The sequence below is a fragment of the Melanostigma gelatinosum genome (assembly GCF_949748355.1).
Source record: "Melanostigma gelatinosum genome assembly, chromosome: 2".
NCBI lineage: Eukaryota > Metazoa > Chordata > Actinopteri > Perciformes > Zoarcidae > Melanostigma > Melanostigma gelatinosum.
Window position 1 is genome coordinate 15,568,220 of NC_136635.1, and position 13,934 is coordinate 15,582,153.

At 41.5% G+C, this 13,934-nt stretch overlaps 1 protein-coding gene across 1 annotated transcript in view; it reads right to left on the minus strand.

Annotated features, from left to right (window-relative positions):
* Window positions 1–3,038: 3,038 nt before the first annotated feature.
* The window catches only part of rras2 (RAS related 2), a 28,484-nt gene continuing 17,588 nt past the window's right edge, over window positions 3,039–13,934 (minus strand). Inside the window, exons 2-6 of the mRNA XM_079285618.1 lie at window positions 9,331–9,418; window positions 8,992–9,094; window positions 7,079–7,187; window positions 5,845–5,963; window positions 3,039–5,058 (exon numbers count right to left, since the gene is read on the minus strand). Of these exons, the coding sequence (XP_079141744.1) occupies window positions 4,971–5,058; window positions 5,845–5,963; window positions 7,079–7,187; window positions 8,992–9,094; window positions 9,331–9,418 (507 nt within the window). The 3' untranslated portion in view covers window positions 3,039–4,970. The remainder of the gene's footprint in view (window positions 5,059–5,844; window positions 5,964–7,078; window positions 7,188–8,991; window positions 9,095–9,330; window positions 9,419–13,934) is intronic.

Below are 13,934 nucleotides of genomic sequence, written 5' to 3' on the forward strand. Positions count from 1 at the left end.
CATCTGCTACTGATGGAGCCTCTGGTAATCAATGACTGAGGAGTAATTGGTCAGTTAATCAGGAACTGTCTGCTTTGGTGAGTGTTGGCCGGTAAGTATTCCTGAAGATATTTGCTACAATTGTGCTGAGACAGTGTGTGTGCATTGATGTGATTAACACATTTACTGTGCATGGGGATTGTCCATATTAGAGCCATTTTCACAAGTCATGACCATTCAAACTGACTCCTTCACACTTACGTGTGACATCATGTTGATGACACAAACACACACACAAAATGGAATTTTGCTCTTTTCTTTAACGACACCCATTGATGAAATGTGACATAAATCACAGCTCGGAAAAAGAAATCCTCCACGTGCTCCTATTTCTAATTCCTACTAAAAATACGTTTATTAAGAAATGCAGCTATTATCAAGCTGAGGACCGCCATGGCTCCACGTGTTTTTAATTCGCTCTGTGTTCACACTCCACAACGCCTGTTCGAATTAACACCAACATGTTTGTTCTTGATCACACGTGACACCCCCTGCTGAGACAAAGCATGCCGACTTCCTGTCAGACAGTCCAGCTCTGTGATTGCAGCACTTTGAGGCTTGGATACACAGATGGTCTGCCTCTGAGCAGATAATTATCACTTCTCAACCACAAACAACTTTAAGTTTAATGTCAAGTCATCGATCGATCGATAGATCGATAGATAGATCGATAGATCGATAGATCGATAGATAGATAGATAGATAGATAGATAGATAGATAGATAGATAGATAGATAGATAGATAGATAGATAGATAGATAGATAGATAGATAAACCTCTTGATTGTTATGAAAATGGAAAAACAAAAAACCATGGACATACGGGTATAGTGAAGCCAGTGTATCCAGTGTATCTGCCAGTAGACACAGTATGATGCTTAGGCTACTTAATACACTCACATTACATCTTCCGTTTCCAAATCCGTTGAACCTGTCAACTAATAGCGCATGAGGGGGGGGTCCCACCAACCTTAACCATCTCGGCCTAGCATGACAATACAAACGAAACGCAAAAATGAAAACAAGCGTTTGAATCGTAGACCTGTCAATATGGGGGAAGCTCGCTTACCTGTCATAACTCCACCTACTGTAAGACATGCTCCTGTTGCTGCTGACTCCCTCCATGTCTTACTGGACGGACTGGACTGGCTGGTGAGACGGCGAAATGAAAGCGTAAACGCTCCTCTCTCCGTCCTCACTGAAGCACAAGCAAAACACGAACTACAGGAATCGCCGTGAAGTGAATGAGCAAGAGAGGCTGTGCAGAGCCAGACGCTCTCCTGTGGGCTATACCACCACAGAGAGGCGGGGAGCGCGAGCGTCAGCTCACGGTGCGTGCGAGGATGCTGATTTGTTTCATTCACGCGGACGCACAACGCTGATCAATTGCTACTCTACTGACTGTGTCCTGCGTGTCAATACAGGCTCGGACGGACGTCAGTCTAATTGAACGAGCGTATCAATGAAACTGGGATTTGTTCATTTTTGATTATCGGCGTCTTGTGCACTGCTTGAGAGCAAACACTGAACCTTTTCACCCATTTGCTGATTAAAAAAGGCAGATCGTTAAAAAACACAGATCTGTTCCTTTATTTTTCAAACGCTGAAGCAAAGTGTATGTGGATGTGTCCACTCTTAATAATAAATTGGTCATGGATACTATTCAATGCAAATTTGAATAGGCCCAATTATTCATATGTTTCACAGGATCAGGCTCTGCTTATTGGATGCAGTTCAAGACCCCTGCTTCTCTAAGATCACTAATTGGATGTCTGCATAGTTGTGGTGTTGTGCAAACATTGAGGCACTCTAACTCAATCGATCATAAGGTGAACCAGAGAAGAAAGGTGAAAATGAGGGTCAGGAAATCATCTTGTGCTGCCATTTCAACACTCTGTGAATCACAGTTCACTATCTATATGTGCTGTATCTCTCCCGGAGCTGTGGAGGTCCTTCAGCCTTTCCATACGTACCTCATTTTCTCTTGTCTATATTATATTCTGCCAATAGAGGACACAATTACAATAAGACAATGTGTTTTTCCATATCCACCTTTTTGAAGGAGCAAATATCTCTATGGTTTGACTATTTTTGGAATACTGCTGATGAGTGCATGGCCAGATGGCCCCCACAAGACACAAATTTGCATGCACATATAATAGTTTGATTCAGATGAAAATTATGTGAGTCTTATATGGACTTCATATCATCAGATCATGCATCTTTGTCTTTTAATTGATCACCCATCTTTATGTCTCAATAACATTTCCGTGGTCAAAATAATCCCCTTGTTGTCAAATGCATGTGTCTGTAATGTCAGGAATTCGACCACGTCAGTATTGTCTGTGTCTTTTGTAATATGTAATGTAATATTATATTGCCTCCCAAAAAGTAAATCTATATACCGGTACACTAGATCAGGGGTCTTCAACATTTTTCAGGCCAAGGACCCCCAAACTGATAGAGAGATGGAGCAGGGACCCCCGACAATATATATTGTATAAAATTGTTGTTTTATATTAAACTGGGCCACTGCCATTTAGAAACATACCTAGAAACAACTGATACCAATGCCAACATCAACCTTGTCTGTCAATTGCATGATAATCATGCATACAAGCTTATGCATAAATGTGGAAATGAAAATGAGTGATGGCCTAGTGCCACTGCCATGCATAAATATACCTGTTATCTTGCATACTGATATATAATATACAATACTGAACAATTAAAATCATGGAAAGATTCATGTTTGGAAAAAAAATAAAGAATTTCCAAAAGTTTTGCGGACCCCGTTGAAGACGTCTGCACTAGATGGATGCCGTGTCAGCCAAATTCAACAATCGGCCAAAAGTATTTTGGGAATTCCAATAAATATGATCCCAAAACAAAGAAAACAAATGAATAACAATGAAACCCCCTGACACAAGGCTCAGTAAGATTCAGGTCTGTGCAGCTTTTAAAATCTAAAATAAAGATTCTCTACCCCATCTGGCTCAATGACAGATTTTATTGTAGCACCAAAAGCTAGACACAGGGCAAAAGACATCGATATGGAAAAAGAAGAATAAAAAAACCGGTTTGATTTGGATGTATACTAGGATTTGGATTAAGATGGGAAGTAGGTATTTCAAATCTCAGTGATTATAATAATTCATCCATGTGATTTTAGGCTCTTATGTCGCATTTTATGCTCTGAGCTGGTGGTAAACAACTCAAATATCAATATATTCTCCATTATTATTAAGCCACAAGAAGAAACAACATTCATGGTCACATCTGGGTGAAGAATTTCGATTTTGTAAATTTGGGCCAACAGTCCTCCTCAGATTAAAATAATTAAATGTCCCTCTTTACATATATACACAGCTATGCTGTGAATGTGTATTCACTTATAAACATATAAAAATACTTGTCAACTAGTTTGATAAGAAAATAATGTATAAAAGTAGAGTAGAAACATTTAATCAAGTTTGTTACTTCCATCATCTGATTTTGTTGTTTATATTACAGGATGACAATACGAAAAACGAACTGCAGTACTTCATTTACAAGCCCAAACAGAAGTACAGAAGTGGGAAGGGAAGGCAGAACATGCGTCGCGTCTGTGGTGATGAGAGCTCCACAGGTGGCAGGTCCGGTTGGGTTCATGTCCCATTGGAGTAGAACCACTGTTTTACGATGTGCATCTCAACGCTTCCACTTGTCCTGGTTTTTCCAAGAGGCAGATCATTGGGGGGAAAGTAATGTAATAGAATAACTGAGGGACACAAAACAAATACATTGCCACTGTGTTATTGGAATGATATAACAGTTATTTGATCTAAATCGGAGACTAAATGTTTGACAGAGGAGATTCATTACAATGGAATGATCTGAACTGAACTCTGAAAGCGTCTTGATTTGCAACAAATTGATTTGATGGCATTACTTGTCAAGAGTTGAATATAGAGCATACAGTGTTTTGATCTGAAATCATGTTAGTTGTCAAAGATATACAATGTGCTACCAAGAAATGTATCTACCGCTTCTCAGAAATCTGATGTCCAATTTCGACTGAACCGCCACCTTCGAAGAAAGAAATTCAGACACATTTGCTACTTTCTGTACATTGAGGAGATGGCATTGGATAAGAAGGCTTTGATCTATAAGACTTTTGGAAATGAATCAAATACAGTAGACACTTCATAGTTGAGATGAAAGCCGAAACTACAGACAAAGAAGAAGAAGAATCCACTGCAAAATGCCAGAAAGTTCTGTCATTGTAGCTTTAAGGGCTGTCTAGGCTTTGTATACATACTTATATATAAATATATATATATATATATATGAATATGTATTCACTTTCATATATGTAAAACCAAACTCAACCTCACACACTGTACTGTGGTGATTTAATAGATCATTAGAAGTACACTTTGATAATCACAACAAATGTCAAATATGTACAGTAGCAGATTAGCACATGGGAGTAAAAGGAGGATATGGCACGAGATACACAAAGCTTCATAAGATAATCTCTCTGCTCTGATTTAGATGCTGGAAACTAAAGAAACTCATTAACATTCTGGATATATAGTTTTCATTCAATCTCGGTAGCAAGTACAAATGTCACGACAAGGCAAGAGAAGTCCTTCAGAGTACAACACATTAATTTGTCAGGCTGATTCGGAAGGCAATGTTTCGTGTTGGGACTCTCTCGTGTGAATTCGATTACGGCTGAAGGTAGAGCGGTGTTCAAATTTGGCATTGTCAGTTGTCCATAGTGATGTCCTGGGGACAGCACTTCCTGGTCAAAGTATCTCAGAAAAGGCTGTCTGAAGTCATGCACGAGGAGAAGGCAGCGGTCAGTCATCCACTTAGGATGTGATGTTAGGCAGAGTGGGTGGGGTGGTAGAGAGTAGCTGCATGAGTTACAGTGATAAGGCCGCCTCAGACGATCACACAATGGCAGCCGCTCTTGTCTTTCTCTTTCCTTGTAGGTTCTGGCGAGGGTGGACATTCCTGCTCTTGGAATTTCCTGGGAGTTGGGAGAGAGTAAAACTATCATGACACACTGGACTGTGTACATTTGTGATCTCTCTTTTTCTTTTGTTTGAAACACAAATGACAGAAACTGAGTTTTCAAACAAATTTAGAACGGTTTGTTCATTTCTCTGAGATTTCTGTCAGTGCCGTTTTATCTTTTAGCTTTATCTTACTGGTTCAAAGTGGCCGAGGTGCAAAAATAATCACATCTTTACTTCTACCATTCAGAAGTAATATTTGAATCAAAAAGTGATGACATTTGTTGGAGTGTTTGCTCATGTTGCCAGGCGACTGTCAATCAAATCTGATCAAACCACACACACAGTCTTTATGAGGCAGATAAGCTGAGTCTTGCTACGCTCTAAATAAACAATACCTTAAGTTGTTTGTTATTCAAAACTTGGTACGTTATATTGTTGCTTATTTAGGTATTTTTTGTCAATCATCTTTTGGGGGGATCCCATGTCTTTATTGGCTAGCTGACTGAGTAGAGAAGTGAAAAGGGGAAAAATGCAACAAAGGTCCCTGGCTGGAAGTGAACCAGGCGGGTTGTGATTCATGGTCATCGACTTAATCCCTAGGCCACCAAGGCGCCACCAGGGCGCCACCAGGCCACCCTGAGTCATCGATATTTAATGAAACAATGTAGTAAACCGTCACTGTATTCTGCATTATTAACAGATATTACAGGAGTGCCCGAATGTCCATCTTTCTTGCCTTTGCAAACGTGAGTCACTGAAAGGACAAAATGTAAAAGTTACATTTATAAATCACCTACCTGATTACTCTAACCAGCTCGTGGAAAGCCTGGTCTACGTTCATACGAATTTTGGCTGAAGCCTCCATATATGTGACCTTCAGTTGTCTGGCCAGCTGCTGGCCCTCTTCCTGGGTTACCTGAGGCAAGAGGAAGGAGAGAACAATGATGGGCTGAAACCTGAACTTCCGTAGAGTGTTAACTTCCGTAGAGATGAAGCAGTTAAGTAAAGTTGCAACAAATGTCATATTAATGTAAAATGTGAGCTTGTTAGATGGCATGCTCTGTTTGTGCACATACTCGTCTGTGATGTAGTACTACATATAAATAGTGGCTGAACTGCATCCTCTGACTTTGTGAGGTCTTATTGTTTAAAAGGGACAATTCACCTCAAAATCAAAAATACATATTTTTCCTCCTACCTGTGGAAGCTTCTTCTCTCTGCTAAAAATCTATTCGTGGAAGTATTAAGTATTTACATTGACACCCAAATTTCACTTTAATTTCCGACCTGACCAGGCTTTCTCCTGAGCCTTCACAATAATATCCACGTTTTCTTTTTCTCCCAATACCAAAATCCCTCTCAATTCATAGAGTACTCTGGGACAACATTGTCCTTCCACACTAGAAGTGAAGCATTTTTTTGAAAATGGCATGGGGGAAGACGTACACGACTTGACAGAAATCCATTCATGGTAACTGTACCATTACTTACACTTAAAGTGTTACATTTTTGTTGTGTTTAGGCTTCTACAACAGAGCTACGGTCAAGCTAATTAGGTTATGTGTTATTACCATTATCTATCATGTTGTCCTATTTAATGTCTTTAGCATCTACATGTCTCTTGTAGAAGAATAGAACAATTCCATTATGCTTGAAATGCTAATTTCAGTAAATGAAACCCATTGATGGTAGTTAGCTATGTGTGCCTGTAAGGCTCGTTTTCACCATAAGGGGGTGGTGTGGATTCACTGCAGGAAGTGATGAGCGACTGCATGCCAACAGGCAGAAAATTCATCATATCATCACACTCCCTTTTCTCTCCATCCATCCTCCCCTCCTGACACCACCATTTCTACAGAATCACTTGTATTCTTTCACTCACATCCTGCTGTATCTTGGCAGCGAGCTGCAGCTTCCACTTTCAAATATGCAAATATAAATCCTCCAGTCGATATCATCTCTTCAGGTGATCAAACAGGGTGAATGTTTGTCAGTCAGTGGGTTCATATCTCTGCAATCTGTTAGACTTACTTGTCTCTGTAGTTCCAGATCTGCTTTGTTTCCTACGAGGATCATAGGGAATTCATCTCTGTCTTTCACTCGGAGGATTTGTCTTTGGAATTTGTAGATTTCTTCAAAGCTGTAAAACATATTACATGGTGTTATGTGGTGTTTTCTACACAAACAGGTTATATAATGGTTTTGAATGGGTAGATGCAGACATTCATCTCAAGACGCCCATGTGCCCGACATCGCAATGTAGCTGAATGACCCACACATGCACACAAACACAGAAGTTGGGGTCGCTGCCGCTGTGGATCAGACTGAAGGGCTGAACGTGTCAGCAAATAGAAGAAAAAAAAGGCAGCCACACTATTACAGAACATAAAATGTGTTTGTCTGAGGTTGGCCCTGTGCACTGAACTGACCGTGGTCCCACTATAACATAAAGGCCATGAGCAAATAAATAAGTCAATCTGGGGTGGGGTGGGGGGGGGGGGGGGGGGGGCAGAATGCAGCCACAAACCCAGGACGGCATTCCAGCCACGGGCAGCTTGGTGAGCACACAGTAAATCTGGAAAAGACTTGACTCGTATAAATGGAGGAAGGAAAGGCTGTTTACTACATAAACATTGGGAGGGGGTTGTGAGTTGGAGGTTAGGGGAATGCAGCCCCTGGGCAGGGACACAAAGACAGGGAGGATGGGCTGTAACAGAATAATATTATATGTGTAATAAAACAAGGTGGCTTAAACCCCAAAACATCAGATTGCAGTAAAATCACTCAAATATATTTAATCGTCTAATTTTCAAGATTTCTTTGAAATTAACTCAGATTTTTTGATGCCATTGTTGGCCTGCGTTTCTCCTGCAAAAGACAATTAATGTATTTACATTCAGTTGTCATCTTTCTACGTAGAAGTTTATATTGGTAGTGGCGGAGTCCGCCATTGCTTGCTGATAATCCAGCGCAGTTTTTATCTCGATTTAATTTTGATGACAGTCTCACTGTTTACTCTTCACTGTCTTCAGCTTATTAAAACACATTTGCTTGATTGTGCTGTAAACAGGTGCACCAGCGGCTTTTCTGTTGTATTTCTGACAAAGACGCGCAGCTCGAAGAGTGTTTGCTACAGTATTAAATCACACCTGCCATATCACAGTTAACACAGGCGTCGCCAGGACAGAAATAATATTATTATATATATATATAATATATATATAATAATAATATTATATTATATTCCGTATTGGCTTGGTCCTCCTCTTTATGGAAGCTAAATTGTGTTTACATTAAATGAAAGATAACCCAAGACTGCTTGACAGTACGATTGCATCATTACTTCAAGATATGTGGAAAAATTCTAGATATATTGTGCATCTTTATATAAACATTTCCCCAAAATTCAACCTGACATATTTGGTGTCTTTGAGGTCTTAACTGACGTTTAAAATAAAGTTTGAACAATTTTCTAGATGCACAGCATGCCTCTTACTCACCAGTGGGTCAGTGTGGTTTAAGCAGTTAGAAAGTCGGTTGATGCATAACACAAGCTACAATAAAGTCTGCGTTATGAAGATTTCAAAAGATATCTCTATACCAGCCCACATGCTATTGTGGAAAATGGTGCATGGGCTTCAAAGAGTAAGCTAAGGTACTCGGAAAAAGTGAATTCAAGAGAACAGGGTGAGGGAGGAATGTTAAGAACAAAAGAAAACGACACGAACAACAGCAAAGGGGGTCCGGAAGTACAAGCGGCAACAAGTGAGAGTATCGGTGCAAGATTTATGGTTTTGGTAGAGCGAGAGGCAGAGGAGGAGTGAAAGAAAGTGTGTAGCTGTGAACAGTAAACAGAGATGGGCAAACAGAAAGAAAGAGAGAGAGAAAGACAGAGAAGTGCACTTGTAGCTGTGAGTTTGCACATGACGAGAACTGTCACTCACCTTCCTCTGTCAGTGACTGAGAAGACGAGCAGGAAGCCCTCCCCTGTCCTCATGTATTGTTCTCTCATGGCTCCAAACTCTTCCTGGCCAGCCGTGTCGAGGACTAGAGAGAGAGAGAGCGTGCGCGCACACGCACACACACACACACACACACACACACACACAAACATCACAAATCACTAACAAATAATAACTTTCAACAAAATAGACTTTTGCCATCAATTCCTCAAGTACAATGTGTTAGAAACATACAAATAGACTGCATGTGTAGTCTTTATGTGTATATGTGTGTGTGTGTGTATTTATTCTCGTCATGTTTGTTCAGCCAAGTGCACTTACTGTCGAGCCTGGCCGCCCTTTCGTCAATCACACACTGCTTGGTATAAGAGTCTTCAATTGTGGGGTCATAGTCGGTGACAAAGTACGACTGCAGGAGACAAAGAAGAGGACAAAAGTATAAGAATGTGTGTGGAGTCTATACATTATGTCAGATTGACACACAAGCTCATGGCCAATCACATGCCAACTGTAGACAGTATTCACTATATACGGCTCTTTGCAGGGGGTGTGCAAGAAACCAACATGCTTTACTGTTCTATGCTGACAGGAAATGAATGAATGAATGAATTTTATTGATATAGCGCTTTTCATAGCCTGTAGTATCACAAAGTGCTTAACAGAGCAGACATTTAAAAGCATAAAAAACACAATGTGACCCTAGGGTCAATAAATTATCTACACAGAGAAAATTAAAAAATAAAATAAAAAATAATAAAAAATAAAATAAAAATGTAAAACATATTTTAAGAGCAGGTCTAGGACATGGGTTTACTTTTACACAAACGCCAGCCTAAACAGGTGGGTTTTGAGCTGGCGTTTAAAAGCCTTTGAGGCCACTGCCTCAAAGGCTCGGTCACCACGGCTCTTAAATCGTGTGCGTGGGACTGACAGAAGACCGAGATGAAATGAAGCAACACTGGCACCGTGCAAAAGGCAAGCCAACTGCGACTTTCGAGTAACACTAAAAATGATACTTAAAGAGACGACAAGAATTTTGGGAGGGGGGTTTGGGAGGTGTTCCTGGAGCCACCATCCACAATCCATTGTTTGCAGCTCTTCCATTTGAATGTGTGCATTGCATGGTAGGAGAATATTGTCCACTGCCTGCTCAGTACAATGTATTTTGTCACCAGCGTCAACACACTGCACTGAAATATTGCCAAGAGTGAGTACGTACCATGGATTTGGGAAACAGATACAGTGACTTAAAAATCAGCTGGCTTCATAATGAATGGATATGAGAACGAGCTCTGTCCTTGTGTTATTGGTTACAACAGCACCGCCGTAATGACCACTACCTTTACAACCACACTGCAGACGGGAGGTAAACACACTGTCTGGAGACACTTGCACAAAAAAAAAAAGTCATGTAAATATTTCCTCACACGAACAACCAGTGCTTAGGCTGCGACAGCAGGCTGGCTTTCGTGCTAATAAGACATTTACGAGACGTTTCTTCAGTCGTCCGACCACTCACTCCTGAAGGCTTTGATTCTTTCATTCTGGGGCCAATATCTGGTCTCCTAGTAACCTAAACTGGAAGGGTGGGGGCAGGGGGCAGGGGCCAGAGGCCAGGGGGCAGGGAGCCGGGCGGAGGAGGAGTCATGCATTTTTTACATTTTTCCCATGTTTTGTAGTTCTAGCTCTGCTCGGGGACTAGTTAAGTGGGGACAGCTGAGGGGAGAGCTCGGGGAATGTCAAACCAACACCCTAAAACACAGAACGATCACCAGTACAGAAAATCCAGACAAGACCTCCCGTCATCCCAACAACAAGAAAAATTAAACTTTCACACCAGTCGTATACTGTCTATTTGCCGTTATTGGGCAGCCAGGGACATAAGAGGGAGCACGCATTGTACTTAATGTCACATCTCATCCGACTCTTTCAGTAACATATTAAAAGCCGATACAGATCAGGGAAAAAAACAAGCAGGTAAATGACGTCCTTAATTATAATTCGAGCCTGACTGTTAAATATGGATGACCAATACAATCAGCGGATTTTAGCTTATGACGGAGACATCATCAGTGTGGACATACAACGTTGGCTGATAAGTAATATAGAGCAGAAACACCGTAAATATATTCGAGGTAATTTCATAACACCGTCGCCATTTACGGCTGCAAGTGTTGATTACTTTCCTTGTTGATTAATGTAACCGATCATTTTCTCGTTCTAATTTTCTCCCAGCCCAAGGTGATGGGTTGAAATAGTTTGCTTTATTTGACCAACAGTCCAAAATCTAAAACTATTTCCTATCATGTATGGAAAAGAAAACCATCAAATCCTAACACTTGAGAAGGTGGAACCAGGAAAACCTTTGCTGAAAAGCTGCTAAGCACAGAGTAATAAAGTAATTGAGTAATAAACTGGTGCAGCTTTATCACCATTACATACGGTCTTCCAGAGGGCACTGGTCCAAATAACTACATTTATAAGATAGAAAATATTGATGTTTGTTATGTCATTAGCTGATATATTGACATCAGATCTTTTAATCTCTCAAATATCAATATCAGCCATAGCCTCAAGCTCTGATTGTGTGAATGTGAATGTTTGTGAATGCAACTTATTGCGTCTTGTACACAAACACTTTCTTCTCATCCTGCAACAACAGGGAGCTGCAGGTACTCTCACACTCTCCTGTCCCTCTGCAGCCTGCTGTTCAATAATTCAGCAGTATTACTGTGTCCCAGAACAAGCTTCACTGCACTGCACTGCCAGTGTGCCTTCAGACGACCAGACAGACACAAAAAGAGAGCGAGAAGAAGAAAAAAAAGGCTGCTTGTGCTTCTCGTCCCTCCCACCACCAGTACCACCACTCTCCCAGCCGTTGCTTCAGCACGTGACCTCGGCTTCCCGTCAACCTCTTATTCCTATTCTGTCAACCTCGGGCAGCCGCATTGAGCGCCGCACTCCTCCGGCTATTCCTCCCCTCCCTCCGCATGCATGGGTGGTGTAGCTGCCTTGCGCTCTGTTCTGGCTGAGCTAATTCTCTCAGAGCCGTTTCCCGTGATAGATGAGGCTGTTCTGCAGTGCCAGCAGCACCAGAGCCAGCACTAACAGGGCAATGGGCTGGGTGAGGGAGTGCAACATGACTCAGGAGGACTAGGTGACATAAGCCAGCCTGAGTCATGTCCAGCAATATATAATTCGTCCATGACTTCATCTGATATAACAGAATGAATCAGGCTGTATGAGTCGAGTAGAGCTGCCCCGAGTTCTTGGGGAGCAGTTACACCCACAAGTTACTGCTGGATCCACAACCTGCCTCTAGGGCCGGGGATCAGACCTCTGTACTTTGCTGACTACTGACCAAGTCGTGAAACATGCCCTGAAAGTTAGGTTTGAGTGCTTTGAGTGCTTTGTTAGGTCTCTTTTTTTTCTTTTTTTTTACATATTGTTTGATTGGATATTTTCAGATTGAAGTCATGACATTGCCCGTTTTATACAATTGTATTGTGGCAAAGTTGTTGTGCGGCTGCTTTTGTTCAGCCAACATTGAGTTGTCACGTACTGTTACATGTAACGAAACAGAGTTGTTGGTAAATGTTTATACTCTCAATGTACTGCAACTATTGATTCTTTTCATTAGAAATTCATCTGCCTTTTTGTGTATTTTTACAATTAATAGTTACATTGTTTGGTCTATAAAATGTCCCAAAACTTGCATAAAAAAACCCCAGTTTTGTACAGCCCAATGCGCCGCCTTCAACTCTCTTGTTTTGTTCGACTAAAAGAAGTGTTTACAATGGAAAAACTGAAAATCCTCACATTTGAGAAGCTGAATCCAGACAGGTTTGATATTTTTGGTTGACAAATGACTGAAACATGATTCAATTAATCAATGTTTTTTGTCAATCGATTAAAAATCTCTCGTTATTCTATTCACTAATTTGCTACTGATGCCGCAGTTCCAGTATCGTATTGACATAATAAAAGGAACAATCTCAGATGCTATGCAACATATTTACAGGATAAGCAGGGACGGCAGTGTACAGGTACTGAGGAGTAGACGGATTCCTCGACAGATTTCCATGAAAACATTGGACAGCTGTCATAAGGAGACAGCTGACACTCACAGTGGGGTCAACAGATCAGCTCTTAAAGTGTGAGTGTAGTTTACACACACACACACGGTCCAACACACACAGATGGTCCACAGTGGCCTGTGTGCACTAGATCTTAAAAGATTCACTACTAAAAGCCCTCTTCACATATAAATGATCTAAGTGCACTCAGCACAAGTTGAGGCATTTACAGAATAAGTGTCCTGCAGCAACTTTGCAGAGCTGAGGTGAATTAGTGTTTAAACAGAGCAAACAACAGCTAGAAACAAAACTCAAGCTCTCCGGCAATCATTAGGCCAGTGCTGACATGACCACCGTCATCTGTGAGCTGTAAATCCAGGATAACTAACATCCTTGGATTTTTCTCCTCTGCTAAAAGAAAATTGATGGACAAGCGCACTGTACAAAGCAGCACAATTGGTGGATTAAGAGAACAAAGTAAAACAGAGAGAGAGACAAATCCAAAAGCGTGCAGAATCAAGCTGCAGCGCAGTTCAGATGTCGGTGGCAAGGTGGGTCAGGCCACACTCGGCCCCGGTCAGCTCACCAGGAAGGAAACTCCACCTCTGCAGCAGGCAGCTGGCCCAGCCGAACCTTAGGGTGGTGGTGATGTCACAGACGACATGTTCCCCTGCCCTGCCTACCTACCGAAGTCCAAACCTGTCACTCAGTTCCCCTCCAGCATTCCAGCCGTACATCTCAGGCCTCCGCCCACACGCAGCACGTGCACGCTCGCACCACGAAAACATGAGCGGCCTGTTTTCACCATGACGACGGGGCCGGTGGATGAGACTCAGCTGCAGCAAAGCC